We start from the raw sequence: 22,466 nt of genomic DNA on the forward strand, positions 1-22,466 counted from the left end.
TTCCCCCCATTTTTTGTATTTTGACATCAAACACAAAAAATGTAGACCACTGCTATTTAAAGGCCAGAGCCCATAATTCCAATTCAAATGCATAAACTATAAAAGGTTGATAATGTATTACTATTTACAATACATTTTTATAATTTGCATGTGTTCATTCATGTGGCTCTGCAGTATTAGATATTGTTCCGTGTCGAGTCTAATGCATTTTCCGGACTTGGCAACTTTTGTTCACTCATTTAATTCAGTTGAAATAAAATCATCAGTTGGAATCAGTTTGCAAGCATCGAGAAAGAGTACTGAGCTACTCATTGTTTAATTGGCTGGGATTAAAAGGTGTCCTGCACAAAGCCGCGGAGAGCACAGCAGGTGTGTACGTCTCAGGAGTAATGGCTAAGTTTAGCAAATCCTCTCAGTGTGTTTCTGATTGACAGCACATGTTTGACAGTATACAGAGAGACGAATGCATAGCTTCACATGCAAACGCCACAGACGCACAGGTACTGCATACAGTATGTTCTGTGATACAGGCTAGGACATGCTTTCCATATGTGTACTGATGCACACATGCACAACTCGGAAATGCATACAAATTAAGGAAATTATCAGTCATTACATTTGAACTGATTAGGATAGTTGCTTTGTAAATGCATGTTAACTATGTCAATGTCACTTTAATGTTTCAATTTCACATGCAGACTGGATAGAAAACGTCCCTATGTCTAATAACAATTCAGCAGAAGATAATTGCATGCAAGTCTGCACATTGTGTGCCCTACTTGGCAGATAATGACTTATCCTTCTTGGAAAATGATTATCTCCTGGGTACTCAGAGGTCAGGAACCTGGAGCTAGAAGTGATAAGGGATGGAGCATTTTGGGGATATTAAAATGGCTTGAATGTATCAAGTTTTTATTATAGTATATTATTTCATATAATATTGTGTTGTTTTATATTATATGAATAATATATGATAAAAATTGTAAGTGAATTTTAAAAGCAAAATAAGAAATATATCACAAGTAATCCATAGCAAATAAATGCTAAATAAAAAAACAATAAAACCTGACAGCTAATGGTTAACTCACCTTTGGATTAAAGCCTGGAGATAGCTAGACTCAGACAGGGCTTAAAAGATAATCAGGTATTTAAGAACATTTCTTAATTGACAGTGATAATGTAATTAATTTAACTCCATTTTATAATATTCTGGCATCTGCTGGTTTTCTTTAAATTTTTACACCAGTCTTATTACATTTTTATTCTGAAAAATACACAGCACCACATTACATTCACACATCATGAGCATGTGAGTGTTTGTCTTAAGCAACTCCTGATGAGTTGTTTGAAGTGGCCCAAATCCATAACAATCACATGCACACATATACGAGTACAGTTCCACTATTCATGATGTTGACACAGATAGCAGGTACACATGTTGCCAAATGTTGTGCTTTTACTGTCCGCTCCGCCATTTCCACTGTGAGCTTTACCTGGAAATAAATGACCATCTGAGAGGTAGCAGATAAATCAGCTCTACATGAGATATTGAGAGCGCAAACCTACTTCATATTTTTCTCTATCCAGTCTAGAAAACTAGCTATTCTTGTTTGAACCATGTAAGTCTGTTGGTGGCAGTTCTCTTCCTTGTAGCTATAACTCTCTAAACCAAGAAGCTGCCAGCCAGAGCTTGAAGCTCCCTGAGTCTCCTCGTGACCCGGCAAGTCACCACTTGTTGATGTCAACACAGCTGGCATGGTTGTGATGCCTGGAATAATGCTGGCACAGGGCCTTTGAGGACTGGACTTCCTCATGAAACACAGTCTATTGTCACTGAACATTGTGGTGTGGGATCCTCTTTGGGCAAATTGTCTTTCACATTGAGCAACATCAGCCAACTCAACAAGTCTCGTCTGGCTCGAGGGAGTGTTGCCGCTCAGGTGATCGTTTGGTAAAATCCACCTGGAAGTGTAAGCCTCCCTCGTTGTCACCTCTCCACCTTGCACTTTGGGAAGACACACTGGCAACACACTCTCACTGATCTTGGCCTTGTCTCTTAGCTTAAGCACAGCCACTTTGGATTCTGGGGCAGAGGAAAAATCTGGATGGACTAAAATATCTGAAACCTGTTGAAAGAGAGAGAAGAAGGGATTAAACTTGGAGCTAAAATACCTGAGAAAGCCTAAAGTCACTTAGAATTTGCCAACATTTGTTGTTTTTGGAATATTTGTTAAACGCTCCAGGATGCGCAGAGATTTCAAATCCAAATAAATTATAGTTGTATCCCGGTAAAGCTTTAAGTGTACATCTAAATCCCAAAGGATTTCTTCCTTTTCCGTTTATGGTACTGACAAAAACCTATCCAGAAGATTATATTTATTTAATGACCATTCCTTGTTTATTACTTTATCACTGCATCTGCTGTTTGGTAGATTTTGCAGTCATAGAAAACTTCTTTGCATATTATTGGAATAAAAACAACATTATAAGCATGATGTTTTTCATTTAAGAGTTAAGGCTTCTTGGTAAAAGGAAGGATGAATGTTGTTTGATATTTAGACATCAATACATCCAATTGTTTCACCATTTAAAGTGCCATGTCAACTGGCTCTTTACACTATGAAGTATGGCCATTTAAATGATCTTGAGAGAAAATAAATCTTTAAAACCTTTAAACTAATTTAGCCTAATTTTCTGAAACTTGTCCTATAGAAGCAAAATATAAAAGGGTCTAGAAGATTTTCACTCAAACTGCGTTTTCTAACTGACTGCATTTTACCCTGAGGTGGTGCAGGCTTTTCTGACGACCCTTGGATGTCTGGTACTGCAGGCCCATGACAACCTTTACATGTGCTGTGTGAAGGATCTGCTGCTTGTCCTTGTCTACCACACACCGAGCTGCCACCAGGACGCTACGCTGGGTGAGCAGAGCCCCGCTGCAGGCCAGGTGCCAGAATGTGGACTCCTCTGAGGCCCCCTGCTGGAGAGAAGTGGCTGCTCCACGGGGCCTGTGGGTGCTGCCAGTATGATCAGCAGGTGAGCGGATATAGACGGCTGCATGCCATGGCCATGACGTGTCTGTGAGGTTGTGTAGACTTGCAGAGTTGAATTGGCCACAAACTGTGGGAAGGTAACAGTAACAGAGGAGAATTATACATATGTTTTAATGTAATTCAATAGCAAATTGAATGGATGTGCACAATATTGGTTCAGACCTATCATTTGTACTTGAAGTTATGCAAGGTGAAAATCATTTATCTGCCTTTTTTCTCCATGAACAAACTTTTCAAACACCTAAAGGTAGATATTCCTGCTGCTCTCACCTGGTGAGCAGGAAATATGGCGCCCACTCCACCTGCCAGATCTCAGACAGGTGCGTCGGGTGCTACCTGTGGGGCGATATAGCTGGGAGGAACACTTGTACTCAATGCTCGTGTGCACTGGGTGAAAACCCCTAGGAAACTGCAGGAATGAGGTGTCGTCTTTGTGTGTATCCGATTTAAGTGGAATAAAGCCAGCTGACGAAAAATTACGCATGTTGTATCTTGATGAAAAAGGGATGCTTTGGTCTGGATTGTCACTGTGGAAAAGATCAAATCTGTTATCTGTCATTTTTCAAACAGTATGCATTTTTTAAGGTAACCTTTACTCAGCGTACAACATGACAATGATTTAGATTTTTGGTCAAACAAACATTTTTAAGGTTAATAATGACCTCCAAGCATTACTCAACTAAGTTTGTTTTAATCAACAATAAAATGAATCAGAGGACTTTTTTAAAAATTGTAATAATGCTGCTAGAAAGAGTTATGCTAATACAAACAAAACAGGATCTAAGTACCTTGATATCCGATGTGGATTCACAACACTTTGTCGCACAAGTTCTGACACTTTGGGCTCCCGACATACTTTGGGGGCAAATAAAGCAGGTGACTTATTTTGCTGTTATCCCTTTATGAATCTCCATTGCATAAACCATTTGACATGTATGTTGTATGAATACTTGTAAGCAGAGGTTATTTAGAGGATATTGAAACACTTATATGCATAAATGAAAAGGAACGAACATGATGCTGAAAAAATGTAAAACCATTACTTTTAATTCACCACAGTGCTTTCATTAATCCATTTAAATGTTTTCACTTGGGGATATGTCAGATAAACAAAAGACCTCCAGCACGTTGGGAAAATGTCATACAGTCCTCACATAGTAATGATGCGGAAAATAGGCTACTTTGTTTATGTAACATTTTATTCCCAGACCTAATGTGTTTTTGAAAACACCTACCTTTCAAACACTTGGGAGGTCTGCTACTCCATGATCCATTAGGGAGGCAGGTACTCTGGTAGTTTCCAATAAGGATGTAAGAGTTTTTACAGAAAAACCCAATGGCCTCTTCACCTCCAGCTGTGTCAGTAAAAGGTCTGTGGTAGCCATTGAGCAATTCAGGGGCAGGGGGACACCGGACTATGCTTGTTTGGCCTGCATGAGTATGTGTTTTGGACAGAACAAAGACAATGAATTAATTGTGTGGGTTTTATACTGGAAAAACATCAGAAATTAAAACCAACTGCCAGTTTGTGGAAAGTGGATTCTACCTTTTACACACATGGGAACTGTGCCACTCCATGTGCTATTAGGCAGACAGATCCTCTGCTGGGAGCCTATCAGTTTAAAAGGTAGATGGCACCGATAATCTACAGATACAAGCTCCTCCTTTGATCCATATAAAGGCAGCAAATATCCATTCACAGGTTTCTCTGGAAATATACACTCTGGATTCTTGATGGCTGAACCTGTGAAGAGATTCATTTGGTGATAAATGAATGAGAAACTTCCAATGCCATGAAAAACACAATAGAGAGACACCCAAAATATTTACAGTTCACTGAGTTCACAAAAGGTAAAAATCTGATTAATCCTCTTATTGAGATTTTCCCCCCAGAATTGATATGCTAAAATACTTTAACCTTTCTTTGGCTTGTTAAAATAATCTTTACTTTCATTTTGCTAAGAGGGGCACTGAAAGTGTTAACAATTGCAGCCGTAACACTATGATAACGTGCAGGTTATAGCTAGCAAAAGTGTCCCGGAGGGGAAAGACTGGATGGATGGGATGCAAGTTTGATGCATAATTGTATTCAATGGGGGCAAATGGGGAGGGATGAAAGTCATAAATCTGTGCCGCTGACTGTCCGTCTCACATCACTGCATTGTATAGGAGGCTGCGCACACACAGAATATATCTTTTTTTTAAAGGTCCTGGAGCAAATATGGTGCATGCAATCAAAGAGATGTGCTGCATGCATGAAGGGGAGGCAAAGCATTATCTGTATCATGTACTCATGAAGGAAGAATCACTGTAAATACCTGCAGTATATCCTGAATAAATTAAATCAGACTGATATATTCCTAATATTTTTTTTATTCCAGTGATTACAAGTACCTAGTGTGTAAAAAAATAACAGCAACACCACACATTATGATGCAATATATAATTCAACAACACCATCACTGCAAAATCAATGGGGCGATAATGTTCTTGCACTCGTATAAAATTGCATCATACTGATGTGTAATTATTTGAATGTGTCTAATGTGAAAGATGCATTACTAACAACAATTATACCTGCCTGAAATTTTCTGAAATGTGAGAACAAAGCCATCAAAGTTGTTGAAGCCATCTGAAGAGAACAGGATATGCACATTGTTCCCAGAGCTTTTAATTGGAGGAGGCAGCTGATCCCCACAAAATCTTCCAATCACAGGGGAGCTCAAATCGTTGCCATCACGCACCTCAACATAGTCATAACGACAGTTATGGTCTGACTCCAGGCCGAGCAGTGAAAACCTGCAGCATAATCAAACACATATAATGTACTTTTTTACAAAAAATGGAAAGGGCTTAAAGGAAAATGGAAAGGCAAGATGAAATGTGTATACCTGTGACTCACCCCATGTTGAATTCCTTACATTTGTGAAGTAAACTATGTTTTTCCTGCATGTCTCTATGGTGAATTCACCAGTGTTTTAAACAATAAGTGACGGTAAAAAGATGCTGTTTTGGGAAGTACAGAATATACAACTTTGGAGTTTGAAAACTGATCTTTTGATAAAGTTGTACTGTTGTTAAAGACATGCACAGTTCTCTACACAAATTCATGGTATCAAAAGTAATTCATATACAAATGATAATTTTGGGGGTGGAATATTCATTTAATATCAGTGATTTATGTCCAATTATGTAATACAGGGCTATGTCTACACTACCATTGCACCACAATTTTTTTGTGAAAAGCCCAGAATTAGGGGTGCAAACCCTAAACAAGAATTTGCTTCAATCACAGCCAACAGAGTGATACTGACTGGGCATACTGTATGGTTAATTGCAGATTAAGGAAACATAGTATTCAATGGTCAAAACATTTACAATAACTTCAACCGAATACAAAACGTTATACCGGGTTATCCTTATCAAATTGATTCCCATGTATATTCCATGCGCATGAAAAATGTGCTAAAACATTAACCCACCTCAGCTCGATGCTGCTGTCCCTCTCCACTTGCAATCTCCATTCACACCGGGTGTTTGTTGGGTAACTCTCCATTGCTATGTGACCCTGGGCCCGTTGAATGACGCCTCCACATGCTACCAACAAGAAAACTGTAATCACTTGCACTTGGTAAATTCATACTTTCATTCTCAACAAATGTGTTTATCACAGTAGCACTGAATATTTTTTACAGTTGAAAGCAGGATCAGTAATATGGCATGCTGTGTAAGAGGGCAGATCATTTCCAAAAAGATTATTGGGATGACGGGATACAACGAGCCACTTCATAAACCATGATTATAAACATCATGCTGGGAGTCATGCTGGTATGTGTGTTTTTCAGATGAATAAAAAAGCAAAACGAGATATTAAATATTCCACAAATTGAGTTTTCTCAGTCCTTGCTGCTAAAATGACTGGGGTGAGGATTGACATTTGGGTTTAATTTGACATTTACTGGTTAAAGGTTTTAAAATGTTTAAACATTTAACAATTCAAAAACATTTTGCACACACTGCTCCCTCAACAGATAATTACAATTATTTGTATTTTTGGCCACTTTACCTACACAGGCACTAAACTGCTTGCCTAAGACAGCTGAGGTTGATCCTACACTTTCCCTCATTTATTTAAAACTGCTAGTACTTGACAGAATGGCATGAAAGGGCCAACTATGGGCCTTGAAAAGTTGGTATTCTAAAATGTAATGAGCAGCAGGTAAACTTGTTTTCTTTCCAAAATGAATAGCAACATGTTACTAGTACACATCTGATTTGCCTTATCTTGTTAAGGGAGTTGCTGTAGCTCGATGTGTTTTCAATTGTTAACAATATTTAAATGTATCCATTATATCTCCTTTATTTTAAAATTAACATGTATTTATTTTTCACTGGGGCTTGTCAGAAACAAGATCAAAAAAACGTTGTCACCACCTAGTGTTCTAAAGGTGTATTACACATGTGGGTGCAGCTATCTGAAAACTGTGAACCACAGTTTATCATCATTATGTGATGGATCCTTAACTTACAAAAGGCTTATAATTAAAAACATTCCAAGGAATATTTACAAGTGCTGCATAAATAATAACATGTTAAAGACTTACATATAGCAGTTTTAAATGTATCAGATATTGTCTGTCTGCCCCATCATTGAGGAATGAGTACCTTGCATATGAGACTTAAGTAGTCATTTCATATCTTGACTTTATATTTGATACTGCATGTAATGTATTGCATTCTAATCTTAAAATAAAACCATGCATTCAGCCAACGAGTTGTGTAGATGTTATAAAAGAACACACTTAAAGAACGCTCCTGAATTTCCCCACTGGGATTAATGAAGGTCCATCTTACTTTCACTTTTTAACTGCATTTTTATTCAAAACTGCATCAATGTGTATTTCTAAAATATATTTATCGTGTGCACCATTTTTCTCATATCAGCAATTTTATTCGGAATACTTGTCCTAATGCTGCATTCAAGCGACCTACAGTAACTCACTTTTACAGTCCCCTCCGCTCCAGCCTTGGCGACACTCTGTACAATACTTTCCATTGACGAAGAAGTCATCATTGTCTTCCATGTTCCATTGTGGCAAGCTTTACAGTTCTCAAACAGACTGCAGCCTGGCAAGGACAAATGCATTGAGAAAATGTAGTATTTAATGTAGTAGATCATAACAAATAGAATAATATCTCGAAGGGTCAATGAGAGTGTACCTTGGTGAAAGATACAGGGGTCACACTCATCCAGAGCATTGCGGCAGCAGGGGACAGTGTAGCCAACCCTTGACCCTTTTGAGGGACAGCGACACTGGATCAGCTGGTACTCACAACACGGACGACACATGGCACTCCACTGAGAGCTTGGGCAGTTGTCCGCTATAAGACATTTTTGACAAAAGCAGAGAACGGAAGCATTAAACATAAAAAGCACTTAGGACACCTCTGACTTTTGATACTCATGCTTCCCAGTTCTAAGAAGGTGGATGAGAAAAACTACAGACATACACTTAAATATGTTCATCTTTAAAGTGCTTTCTTCTGGTGTGGTTATAGATATGCAGAGAATAGTGTTGAGGTTATAAACATGCCCTTAAGCTGCCATGAAATACTATGAACTATGATCTCCAATGATCCACCATGTTTTTACAGCTTGGGATATGTCCCAAAACCCAACTTCTGTTTGAATAAATATACAACAGAGCTGTGGAAAGTGGACTGAAGCTCACAAAGAGCTACAACTAATTGTCATTATCACAGGGTAATTTTTCCCCCTTAATAGTTATGGATTTCTGTGCTAAATAAAATATAAAAGCCTCCCTGATATCGAACCCTCACTAATGTGTTCAATGTTTTCATTAACTAGCAATATTAAAGGTTTAAATGAGCCTTACCAGGAGAATCTGGAGGAGGTTGTAGCATGAACTGAGACAAGTCTTAGCAGCAGAAGTGACTCATTGTCAAAAAATAGTTCCACAGTTAGTCAGCAATAAAGAGGCTCTGTTGTTTAAAGGTAGCAACATTTTCCCAAAGAAGAGACTCTGAAATACTATTTACAGTAAAGACATGATAAATCCCTTAAACTCACCCGATGGCCAAGCTGTTGCACAAAAACAGACATTTAGGAGTAGGTAGTAGAGTTTGTGGTCCAGAAAAGTTGATGTGGGCAATCTCCTTGTAAGGAAAGAGAGCATGCTGGCTGCCAAGCTTGCAGCAATAAAACTCCAAAAACGTCCCAAAAATAAAGCCCTAGCTCACTGTTACCAGATCTTCCTTTCCTCTCAAAATATGACGTAGCTTTGGATGATTAATTTTTCCCTTTCAGCTAAATGGACAGACATCCTTAACCCTTTCCTTCCATGATGCTTTCATTTGTTTTTGCTTTGAAATTGTTCAGTTCAAATCAGTGCTACGTCTCCAACAAGTTCCTGTTTCTCTCGTTGTGAGTCCAGAATGAGAGCTGCGTGATGAATGGTGACAGGGGGGAAAATACTTGTCGGCAGAGGAAGTGGAAAGTGCATTTGAGGGGACTAAAGACATGCTAATGAGGAAAACAGTGAAGAAGGAAGTCCTGGGAGAAAAAAAAGGATTTATTGTTCAGAGGTTTCAAAGAAAGAGGAAACATAATCTCTGTTTGGCTGCTATTTATATATTTAAAAATATTTGTATTCTTCAAAACCTATGCAGATAAAAAGACATATCAGGTGGATCAAACGGAAAGTCTTGCTGCTTCATTATACACCAGCTGTCATGCCGGACACGACAATTTCACAACATCTGAGTAAACGGATGACAGATGTCTTTTTTATGAAATGTTTATGATGTCAGGCTTCATAGATTTGCCTGAAGCAATGATGCTGACAGGATAGTCACAGCCTATTTCATGCCCAAGGTTGCTTATCCATTACCTAGGCGTTTACCCAGGAGTTTCCATGTTATCATATCGTCTCATCTTTCCCTCTACAGCAGCTTGTAAGCAGACTGATTGAAACTGATAGATACCACTGTTGTTTGCTGTTAATAAGGAGGTTGTCTTTTTAATTGTAAATATGTGATTTGTATGATTATTTGATACAAAAGATGAGCTGTTTTTTTTTTTTAATGTAGGCTACTTTTGTAATAGATAATTGTGACATTCTGGGCTTTTGGCTTCCTCATTACATTAAATATATCCACAGCAAATGTGTTCTGTTCTTTTTTCGGTTAAATCACTGCTGGCATACATAAGAATAATAATTATAATGTAAATGTTACGTCTACATCTGTAATAGGTGGAGATAACAATGAATCTCCAAAACTGGTGTTGTTCTTGAGCTTTAGAATCAAGCACTCCCTTTTTGTCTTAGTATAAAATTGTTTAGTACATCTTAAGAAAAAAATCATACATATTGGTTTGACTGTGAAATCACAAGGCTGAAGACGGGGGTGTTTGTACTTACTCAGGAGAAGTTCATACTTTGGACACCAATTATTACAGTAAAAGAGACGTAAATCTTCATATTTTGTGTTGATGAGCAATAGTCGTTAAAGCAATAACTAACAGTTTAACATTTTGCTTTTAAATCTTCATTTATATATCTTGACCACTAGAGGACATAAGATCTCCAGAGTACACACACATGATTTTGACATATTAGAATCTCATAGGTTGATAAAAGGCAAATAACTGTCTATTAACACATCTAGAATACAGAGAAATAAAAATAATCTGGTCTTTAACTTGCTAGTTTTTATAAACATGTCTGTATCTGTATGCTGGTTGTTGCAAGGCTGCTATGAAAGTCTCCCCAGCTGGACAGATCGTCAAACAGCAGGATAAAAGTAGAAATGATGTGGTAATTACAGATGCTTCAAACTAAAGGAAAGCTGTAATTAATGCCAAAGGTGCAAAGTACACACTTGCAGTATATATCTGGCACATAAATTCAAGCTTTTATGCTGACATTCAAGATACACTACACTTTTTAGCAAACATATAAATGCAAAAAACATCTCACAATTTCAAATCCACTTGAACACACACAACCGGTGCAGATAACAAACTATGATCAAATCACATTGCAGAGTTCAGGCAAAATAATACCCAAATGTGGTCATCATGGCAGTCAGACATAAATCCAAATGAATGCTAATAATACAGTATGTTTGCATGTTAGACATATGAAATTAGTAAGATTATATTAGATCAGGGCACTGTTCATTGCTTTTGCTGTCCTTAAGTAACTAAAAAAGTCAATGGATACATATTTAAGCTCCATTTAATCACAAGAATGTGAAACAATACATAACAGGGGTCTCAAAAAGAATTGCAACTCTCTTCACACATTAATCAAGAATGTGTTACAACACACAGGGAGAACATACGGCAGTTGTCCAATCAACAATTAATCAAATTAAAAAAAGGACAAGGACTTATGTTTGACCGCCACTTAAGAGCCGACACATATAAAGAAATACGAGTGACTTCTCACAATTCTGGCAGCCCTTGAACTGTCAATTTTTTTTAAAGATTTTGCCTCGTCCTTTCACTTTGAAATGACCCAAGAACGGGAGAAAGATGAGTAACGGGGGGGTTTTGTATTCCAAATTATGACACAGTTATACAAGTTGCATATCCCATTTACTGTTGAAATGAGTTCTTGACATCAGAGACCAGTGTTTTTCTGGTAGATGTAGTTGCCCATGCAGCTCTGTCAGCTATTTTTAGCCCCCCCCCCCTGTTGCTCAGACAAGTATTCCCAGACACTCTCATGCAGCAGTGCTCCACTAACCTTGCTCAGCTCCATAGTGTGACACTACCTGAGCTATCAACCGCAACAGTGACACAAATTAGGCACATCGGACTAAAACATACCTTATCATCTCAAATGAAGCCTCAGCATGTAGCAAGGATTATGAACATATATCCTTAGATCTTTTTGAAGAAGCTTCTTGCACTTAACTATGTATGTCTTTGCCGGCAAAAAATAATTAATTTGATCTTTTTGTCATGCTTTATCAAGCTGCTTTAAGACTAAGTAATCTCTTGTCTTACTCCTCTTTGGATGCAGTCTCACATCAAAAAGTGTAAAAATATATTCCATAGTTTTCTTTATTCAAACAGTAGTTTGGTGGTACTGTAGAAAGCCCAAAGTCATACCCATCCTACACAATGCACTAGCTTTGCTCCTCATCCTACTGGTGACTTAAAAAGGGATCATTTAGACACAGTAAATTATAAGTATGTCTATTCCTTTTGTATGCATTCATTTTGTATGTTTTCATTTTAGCCGGTCTGTGGATGAACACCTTTTTTGCATGATGGTGGTCATAAAACATTAACAATGGTTTCACTGAGGACTCATTCCTTTGTTCTTGTGCCTTCATATTAAACATTAACTCCAGTAGGAGGGAGGTGTTAAAATGTTCACTTATCAGAGACCTCTGCATGTGACTCCGTGTGCCAAGCATTAATCACCTTGATAACTGCCAACCAGTGGTCTGTGGTGATGCATACTGATTTTCTGAAGACAACACAGGTGCTTTTAACTTCAAAGGGCCCAAAACCACCACCTTTATCGACTTCTCACACATATCAGGGATGAGCACAGACCTGTGGAAGATGTGATTATTTACACTTTAGACAAATAACAGTATCAACATGTTCTGGTTTTGAATTATGATTAAATTATATGTACTGTGGTTGAGAAATTAGCTGAGAGGATGAGTATGTGTTTGAATACTATTTCATGCTTCTAGGGTATAGAAAGTCCTCTTAAGTGATGTCTTTTTATGAAGGGTGTGTGTTGTACATGAATAAGCAAGAGGTTCTTCTTTCAGTGTCAAGTGAACAACGCTTCCGGGCCGAAAAGGCATGTTTCTTTAGCGTTGTTCTTTTAACATCACACTGAAAATAAAAAGGTTGGTCTGTAGTGAACTACCATCACAGTAAATCTCTTTTGTCTTACCACTGAATATATGGCAGAGATCCCATAATGATCTATGTCTCATTGTGCTTTTCTGTACTGAACAACAAATACAAAAATGAAGGATATTTGGGGAAAAAAATATTTCCAACATATGTCATGCAACACTGAGGGGGAATCTACTGAACTGAGGTTTTTTATAATTCCATTCTATTTTATGGGGGACTGAGACCATTTCAGATTTAGGTAAAACATTGGGTATCTTTACTATATTGTATTCACTGCTGTCAAAAATAGCTATTATGTGAGAAAAAGCACACAATATCAATACAATAAGTTTTAAGACTTTTGAATGGCAGTGAATATAAATATGAGTCTCCTAATTCAAGATGGATAAAAACATGTTTTATATGTGGAAAAAATGATAAAACTGACAAACTTTGTTTAAAAAGAAAACACCTGAAAAGAGTTGAATTGTACATCATCTTTAATGTATTTCTTTCTTTGAATAGGCTCCCTCACTCTTGGAGTTTAGTTGAAATGTCACAGCAATCCAAAGTCATTTGAGAAAAGCTGGGCTTTAAAACAGACAGCTACATTTTCAGGTTGGAAAAAGAGGTGTCTGGTATGTCACATAGAAAGTGCAGAGTGAACAACATTTGAAAAGACTTCTAAAAAGGTGTGTACGTGGCTGCTACCTTTGAGTAATTATTTCGATACGTGTCTCTTTGTCCAGCTTGTTTTGAATTGCAAATATATTTTCATAGACCCAGTGCCATCACCTGCGTAAATAGTTTAAAATTTGAACAGCTCAGAAACATCATATGCGGTGGAAGCCATGACTGCAACAGTTTGAAATGCTGAAGGAGTGTTTTCTCTAGAAAAAGAAAGACCTATTGTTTCAGTCTCTCTCAAACAAGTTTCATGATAACTTAGGTAAGGTTACCGTTACCTTACCGCAGGAGATTATAAATCAATATGTCTTAGCTTCGTTATTATTTAAGAAAGCTGACATGTTCTTAGGCAGATGATACCTTAAAAGCCTTCAAAAAGAAGATAGTGACATATATACGATTATAAAATCAAAATTAAAACAATCAGAAACGTTTTTTGCAATGATGCACACTCAATATCAGTACATACCACCCCTACACATAAAAACATGATTTGTTCCCCCTTAACTTGAAGACTACATAATAAAAGATACATTATTGTATTCATAATAATGTAAAAAAGGCCCCAATTGCATGTGAGCAGCTTTAAATACAATATAAATAAAAAATCCTTCAGGCCTCAAGTCAAACTTTAAAAAAACTACAAACTATTAAACCCAACCACAATTTGAATCCATCAGTCAAGTTCTGAAGCTTACATTACTTCATATTCTCACGCCATATGTATAAAAGTAAAAGATTTCACAACTTAAAATGGTTACACCCCCAGGTTGCCTTTCTCCGCTGGCAGCAGTTTTTCCTTTGCTGAGTCCGGAGGGGGTCTGTTTGGGGTCCTCTTCATTTCTAAACTTTTGACCCAAGTGTAAGCTGAAGAGCCCCCAAGAACCATCATGTTACTGGTCCACCACAGCAGGCTTTTACTGGAGGAGTTGTACACCACTGCAATCACAGTCTGAGCACAGGCCTTTGCTGTACCTGAGACATTATGCGTGAGTGGACTGGTAAACTTGATCTGGAGGCCTGTGACGTAGCCAATGGCAAAACCAAACACTCCTCCGAGCGTCATCATGCCCCAAAACCTGAGGTCAGAGGAGTGGCTGAAGCTGGCCAGACTACCCAGCTCTCCGAACAACAGAATGAGAGGCAGGAAGAGGACGCAGGCGTTAATGTTGTTGTAGTAGGACAGTTTCCAGATGTTTCCATCTACTGCTGGCATCACCTTTTTGGTGTAGATGGCGTTCAGAGAGACACATGCGCTGGCCACCACCCCAAAAAAGACGCCTGACCAGGAGAGGGTCCCCGTCATACCTTCCTGGTCCACACCAAGCCAGAATCCACCTGAGAAGCATGGACACAAGCAGGACTGTGATAACACGATAGACAATAAAGTATTTTAACACTATCAAGCTGCTGAGTTTTATCAAAAATATGGCAATATCTTCTTGCTGGTATTTTAACTTTATTAAATAGTATATTTTTATAATTCATTCCACATTTTATTTAAGCTAGGTTTTGAATAGGTGTGTCGTGTTATTGTAAACAATGTAGTGAGTATGTCAAAAACTAACTAGTATACAAATCTATCCACTTGTTTTTCATTATTTGGGCCTCGTTTACGTTTAGGACAATACTGTGCTTCAAAGTTTGTTGCAAAAGTTAGAAGAAGGCCCTTTATTCTTTTATCAAAACAATGAGAGCACAAAGTCAGAGTTTGGTGTTGAAAACTTCACTGGCTTGAGGATAGTGCACGAAGATACATTGATTTCTGATACCTCTACTAAGAACCTGTTTTATTTAGAGTTATTCATCACATGTGCATAGTTTTGAAATGATTTACCTTACTATTAATCTAGCAAATAGAGATAAAAAGCTGCGACATCATCCACACACCCTACGGGAGGAAAGACCGTAAACGTACCTAGTATGACCCCACAGCACAGTATGGCTTGGAATGATGTGGTTTGCTTCAGGATGATGTACGACAACAGTACGTTGAAAACTGTGCTGAGTGAACGACCGACCGTGTAGAAAGCCACTCCGACATGTTTTAGGCACAGATTGTTGAAGGTGATCATGCTGATGAACACAATGGACAGCGGGAGGACCTCCCGGGACGTTTTCAAGTCAAATTTGACCGACGGGAAGTCGATGAGACCCGGGCACAATTTGGACAGCAGCTGCATGAGCCAGCACAGTCCGACAGTCACCAAACACTGGTAAAACGTGACAAACAACGGTGCGTCCAATTCTCGGTTGTCCAGCAGATAATTATTGAGGAACACCATTGTTATTGAAACAAACCAGTACAGTGCAACCACAGTTCCTATCCGGATAGCCCGGAGTACGAACGTCTCTCCATGGCCGTCCGGGTACATCGTTTCCGAGCCGGATAGAGCCATCCTCAGGATACTGGACCGCTTCAGCTGGGTCCTGTTCATGGTTACAAATAGAGACACCCTGTCTAAAAACTGCAGTATTTATATGAGCTAATATGTAGCTACAAGACCAACAGTGCTAACTACACGATACAAACATGACGACTGTGTTCCGCTAACACCAATAACAAAACAACTTCCGATTTAGATTTTCAGAATAAAAGCTACACGAATCCAAGCTTGAGCCAAACCAAGTTATTCATGAATAAATGACATGTAATTCCAGTTAAAAATCAAATTACAATGTGAGACCAGTTATACAGCTTTGGCAGAACAATTTAAATGAAACCCCTGTTGTGCCTTATCATACAAGCATGCATTCAAAATCAATCTCATTTGCATTTCGAGATGATATGTTTGGTGTTGTCACTGGGACAGTTTATTAGTGGCATGGCAAATATGTTTTCACATGGCCCAGCACAAAATGCGTACCTTGTATGTGGAGCCCATACCTTTGTCTAATCTTTAAATCTTAAACCGAACAGCAAAACAGTTTTTATCTTGAAGATAGACGCCAAGCCGGAACTCTTCTTAAGAACGACTTCCTCGTTTGAACTACCACTTACATTTAAAGAGATAGTCATGGAGAAAGTGTCTTTGAATAAAAATCATAGTAGTGGCGTAGTTTAGTGGCCACATCGTTCCCGATGTATTCAAACTATTTATGAGCTCTTGCTAATCAAAATAGTAATATTTAATATGTTTTACGCTGCACTACCTTGTGAGCTTTAGTCTAGTTGCATTTATCCTTTTATGTAGGAAACATGTTTTTAGTTTTAAATATAACATTACAAAATGTTTTGTCTTGATTATGTAGGCTGTGTTCAATGTTTAACAAGGGTTTCATACCTTCAGTTGATGGAGATGCTGTATATCAGTCCAGCAGCCTATAGTGTCTATCGGGAAGTGTCTTGCCCTTTTTAACGGGCTGTCCTTTGCCTCCAGCTCTAAGGCATCTATACAGGTTGCTTTTATATGACATGCATTTCCTGGTATAAACGACCTGACAGAGGACATGTAAATTAGACAAACAATAACGAATATAACAATAATACAATAGTATGCAATTCAATAAAATAAAGGTCTTGCCCGTTTATCTTTCAGTGTAAAAACATGTTATGTTAAAGGGCTCAGAGTGCACCTTATTTTTATAATAAAGTTAGCGACATGCTGCAACCCTTGCTGTGCCCTTAACTTGGCCCGAAAGTCCAAAAACTAATTTATAAATGTTAGGCAGCCAAAGAAAAGAAAAAGGAAACATGAGTAATGACATGTCTTACAATGAACAGCAGATGTTTGAACAGTAAATAACCAGAAAAGGATTGAACAGTAGGAGTGACAATAAGACTGATGATTTGAAACTTTACAAAGAAGTTTTGTTATGGGGTCAATGGTTGAAGGGAGTGTTGTAATCATGCCAGTTGTAGTTTCAGGTCTAGTAGCTAGTCTTTTTTTTTCACAATGAAAACTCACGTAGCCTTATTTATTACTAAGCTTTATTTGGATCCGTTATTTGGTTTAGGTTTTTAATATTGTCATAAAGGGTTATCGACAGTAACAAATGAACATATAGTCTTTGTATTTAGGTTTAGATTTCCGTTTTATTTATTTATTGATGTTGTAGTAGAATAATTCAAACCCCAACGAGGATGGAGCACAAACATGTACTGTATGTGAATGATTTAAATGTATTATTTTAAGTAGAGGTTTAAAGATACAAAAAATGCAATATTCATAATAAAAGCCATTTAATTTTAAACTCATGGATGTGAAACTTTCATGACATATTTGGTGAGGACCCAAATCTAAGTGTGAACTTAGAGGAAACAACACCACCATATTTCCGTGTTAATGTTTTGTTGTTATTCTTTTTTTCTTAGTATTAAAGTACATTTAATACAGGGTTCACAGGCAGGCAGAGGCATTCACAGGTCACTGTTAACTCTCCTGCACTAAACTCTAGAGACAGTAGGTGGCAGCAGACAATCAAAGTGGATAATGTGCTTTGCTGCAGGATTACTGTAGGGACTAGGGAACTCAAGCAAAGTCATACTATGATTATATAGTTACGATCAGCTTATTTTTTATTTACTTGTTGATTGAAACCATATATAGTGAAACATTTTTTTATTGTAAATAAAATAAAATCTCAAAACGCCTCAACCACAACAAAGATAAACAAAGATACATCTTTGTTTTTTATTGATTCATACACCAACCTTTTTTAATTTAGGTGACTTGATTGCCCTTCAGAAAAAGCAGACCTAACATAAAGCACAGTGAAAATGCTTTTAGTCAAATCCAACCCTTATTCTATAAAATCATTCCTGGTTAATATTTTCAAACTAATGATATGTGCCTTTGCATGGTTGTGTTTATTTGACAGTGACAACAGAGGTTGTTGTGATTGATGCTGTTTTAGACCAGAAATCCCAGAGAACACCCATGTTTAGGTAATATTTTTAGCCCTCACACTACAGAACTAATTTTACCCATCAAGCATCTGTTGACTACGTTATGCACAGGTTAAACAACAAAAAAATAATAATATTAGTTTGTAGTTTTCTTGCTTATTTTTGCTAACTGAATACCTGTGTTACTGCTCGGCATTTCATTTTCTGCTCTGCTATTTTTTTTTTTACACTTTTCATGTTCCTTCAATAACTGCCTACATTTATGATAACAGTGTTTAAAAAAGTGAGTAAACGTAGCCTAAAGAAAGTTAAACTTGGACCTTACTTTTCTGACAAGACCTTGTATCAAACCCTGTCTTGGTGTTTTTGCAGGTTCTGTAAAATTGCTCCGTTTTCTGTTTGTGATATATTTTCTGCTACAGTACACAGCAAGTCACTTCTTTGGTGTACCAGAGTTGGCTGCTGAGTGAGTAAGCAATGCTTGTGGTTTTATATATGCTCTCAGCAAGGATGTTATAAACTCAATCATCTTCCAAGAACACAAAAGCAGTATTTTTGCAGTATGACTCAGACTATGCAACACATCCATCAGGGGGTGTCTGACCCCTCATTGGGCTCCCTTTCGCTCAGACTTTGGAAGGGGAGAAATGTCCCACTGAAGCCAATTTACTATTCACAAGGAGGTCTGCCTCCCGACTCCTGTGAGCTATGTAGATTTACACACTTTATTAACAGGCACAAACATGGAGGGAGGATGCTGCTTGTTGTATCGTGGCTAATATAAGGCCCTTGAGCATCTGCACATAAGCATATACCACCATTTTAGTAAAAAGTTAATGTAGAACAAAAGAATGCCACACACTGTGCTCTTCACTTGCTGTCAGAGATATTTTTTTAACGTTGTCTGGTAATACACACCATCCACAACATATAGGAAACAAGCATTAAGTAGTCTCAAAACTGAAAATTAAGAGGAAAATAATACTAACATGAGTACCACACGGACTACGTTTCTGTGTTGTATAGAGAAATAATACAACTAGTATTTATAACAATACAAACTCGTGTCAAATTTGATCGGTAGGTTATCTATTAACAGCATTAAAATATGCTACCTTAGCTTTGTTAGGAAGACTTCTTGGCACATATCAATCAAAAGATAAAACTGCTTTCACGTGCCACACTTTGCACTAAAGTGATGGTTGTTCAAAATTATTTTTATAGAAGTGTCTCTCTTTGAATTTCTCAAGAGTCAACGAGAAATCCACCATGGTGTGGCACCAACAGCATACACAATCTTGTTGAATCCAACAATGCTTTTGTAAAAACAGCGCTTTATTAACCCGTGGGAGACATTTTGTTTATTGTAGGCATGTCAGCTTACAAAGTTATAACTTGTTGGAAGTGATTATCACAGCACTGTTGTTGTTCTTTGTTTGAATCTTTATCGTTTATTGCACTTGATGCAAGTCGTTCTGGATAAAAGTGTCAGCTGAATACAATGTAATGTAATGATGAGCAACAACTGGAGGCTCATGACCATGCAGAGAAAGGAGTAGTTTCTTAAAAAAAATAAACATGACAACAGAAAAAATGTCAAAACTAATCAACAAACCGCTGTAGTTGAGCTTGCGAACCAAACCAAGACACAGATTCACAGAAAGCTGCCACCGATTTCTCTTTCAACAGTCCTGTGGCATTTGGTCTATCTGACCAAATAGCATTTGGAAGGTTTTTATCTCACACACACAATAAAATAAACATTTATATACAGAGGAATAGATATAATTATAATATAATTATTTTTCTGACATATGAGCACACATGACATCAACTTCAATATCATCTGATGAGTCCACTCTACAGTTAAGTCATTATCGATGACTTAAATGACATGCATCAACATAACATACAGAATTCCAAGTAATTGTGACTTTCTTTACAGATACAGATATTTACAGATAGTTTTATGTTGTTCTACAGACAGGTGTCTGTAGAACAACATAAAACTACAAAAGCTGAAAAAAGCTTTTATGCTATTATTCGACCAGGTCCACTGATACATTATTAATTGGTACAGGGCCCAGTGAAGTCAAGGAAGCCACTTTTTCCCAGACAAAAGACAATGGAGCTCCTTTTTACTAGATCCATTGGTTTTTATTATTTATGACACCACTATCATCAAATTTCAGTCGCACTGCATGCCTAACCAGGGTTGTACTGGTTTATATGTAATGCTGGACATTACATATACAATTACAATGATTCTTCCAGCAAGTGGGGTGAATGGATATAAGGCCAGCGAGGGTACGCTGTATGGTACAATCCGCAGGGCAGCTTAATTTCAAACACATATAATCCTCCTTTGTGGACCAAAGCCATGGTTTCCAGGCTATTCCGCTTTTACTACTTTGATCAACCTCTGCGTTCTCGCTGTCTAAGGAAAAGCAGGAAGTTGTCTTCATGTATGACTTCTTTTTTTTTTTTACAGTTGGGGTGTTATAGTATAGGGCTTAAAGAAAATAAATATGATTGATGATTATACTCAAAGGGAAATTAATGCTTAATCCTATTTTATAATGTATAATTTACAAAAAAACAAAAATCTACAGCCTTGGGGTGGTGGGAACTTTTTGCTTTAACTTTTTGAGCTGTAAAATAAATGCGGGATAAACAGCATGTGTAACTAAACTACATATTTTAATAGTTTTATGGCACTGTTGCTTTCCATATACATCTCTTCAGTGTATCATATTTAGGAGTAATTTAATCAAATTACTAGGTTGACCTACATTAGCAGGATGAATAAAAATGCTAACCAATTTGTTCTATTACACTGGCAAAATACCAATGTTGCAATGTCTTCCCTCTCTCATAAAATCAATAACTTTTTGGAACAATTTCAGAAAAAAATCTCAATTCATGTTTGAGTTGTTTAAGTGTTTATGCTGCTGGAGTCGGCCAGGATTTCTTCTCCACAACTGTTACTTTTCAGTGCTTCTAAAGCCACTCCCGATGGTGAGAATTAAAGTGAAAGGCATTTGATCAAGGGGACACTTCTTTGGCCATCCTGGTACATAAAACATCCTGTCCCCGTAAGACTCTTAGCGCCAAGAAAGAAGGACATCTTCCTAAAGAACTAAGACCATTAAACATGAATAAGCTATGCTCTCAGAATTAAATAGCACCAAAGAGCTATTAAGAATCCCTTTAACTATTCAGTATAAGCTGGCCATCGTCCTCTTAGCTCTGCAACATGAAATACAGCTGCACTATACAGTATATGCTGATGTAATTCTTGTCACTGTTGGACTGACATGTTGGCTTTGTTCAGCTGACTCCAAACCCGTAATAAGAGAACCAGATGTGTGTGATTACTCAACCTTCAGTGACGAGAAGCAATAATATTGTTGAGCAGCGAGATGACAATGGTGCTGCCATTCTGTTCAGATTCTCCCCACATCCATCCAGTGGTGCACTCAGGCTGTGTTGGGGAAAAGGGAAAACAAAAATCATGCATGCTACATGCGATGGGGCATGAGCGTGCAGAGGGTTTTCAAGCAGCTTTTGTGGCATGGACTTTTTTTGTAGCTTTTTCCGATTTGAGAGACACATTTTCACCACTGGAAGGCAATCCACAATAACACACACTCAAAACTCCAAATAAATTCTATCCCAGCTCTGTGTCGGCTGTTGAAGTATGTCTTGTAGCGATGTTTGTGAAGATGATGAAGAAGTCTCCGGAGACACCAGCTTGTATATAATAAGGTTTATTACAAACAGCATAGTATCATACACCAACACGGGCAATACGAGGTTCCCAGAGCCAATTGTGGAAGTCCCCCGAACTCTCTTTTTGCATACAATTTATAGGAGAAATGTGTGTGCGTGTCCAATGTGTGTGTCCCCAAAGGAGGTGATCAATAACAATGTGTGCCCCACTAAAGTGACATGTATATGTTCATGGGGACCACCTGACATA

General features: G+C 37.7%; 3 protein-coding genes across 5 annotated transcripts in view; all 3 read right to left on the reverse strand.

The window, feature by feature from the left end:
* apip (APAF1 interacting protein) overlaps positions 1 to 22,466 on the reverse strand; it is a 162,660-nt gene that overhangs the window by 38,260 nt on the left and 101,934 nt on the right. The gene's annotated exons all lie outside the window — the stretch shown is intronic.
* LOC134863481 (inactive serine protease PAMR1-like) lies at positions 286 to 9,482 on the reverse strand. Its single transcript, XM_063882020.1, is given in 12 exon segments — positions 286 to 2,126; positions 2,780 to 3,120; positions 3,324 to 3,580; positions 3,842 to 3,908; positions 4,289 to 4,483; positions 4,600 to 4,791; positions 5,635 to 5,852; positions 6,536 to 6,650; positions 8,056 to 8,130; positions 8,133 to 8,180; positions 8,274 to 8,435; positions 9,145 to 9,482. Coding segments are annotated over 12 exon segments (2,340 nt in total). The 5' UTR covers positions 9,251 to 9,482; the 3' UTR covers positions 286 to 1,562.
* Positions 13,431 to 17,006, reverse strand: slc35c1 (solute carrier family 35 member C1). 3 transcript variants are annotated; one of them, XM_063882157.1, is made up of 3 exons: positions 16,920 to 17,006; positions 15,554 to 16,065; positions 13,431 to 14,973 (listed from the first exon to the last, which is right to left on the reverse strand). In XM_063882157.1, exons 2-3 carry the CDS (start codon positions 16,032 to 16,034, stop codon positions 14,393 to 14,395), a joined length of 1,062 nt encoding a protein of 353 aa, XP_063738227.1. In that variant the 5' UTR covers positions 16,035 to 16,065; positions 16,920 to 17,006; the 3' UTR covers positions 13,431 to 14,392. The 3 variants fall into 3 exon arrangements, with proteins under 3 accessions (XP_063738227.1, XP_063738228.1, XP_063738226.1); XM_063882158.1 differs by lacking the exon at positions 16,920 to 17,006 and adding an exon at positions 16,503 to 16,519; XM_063882156.1 differs by lacking the exon at positions 16,920 to 17,006 and having other exon boundaries at positions 15,554 to 16,337.

Source organism: Eleginops maclovinus, chromosome 4, assembly GCF_036324505.1.
Source record: "Eleginops maclovinus isolate JMC-PN-2008 ecotype Puerto Natales chromosome 4, JC_Emac_rtc_rv5, whole genome shotgun sequence".
In the NCBI taxonomy this organism is placed as follows: Eukaryota; Metazoa; Chordata; class Actinopteri; order Perciformes; family Eleginopidae; genus Eleginops; species Eleginops maclovinus.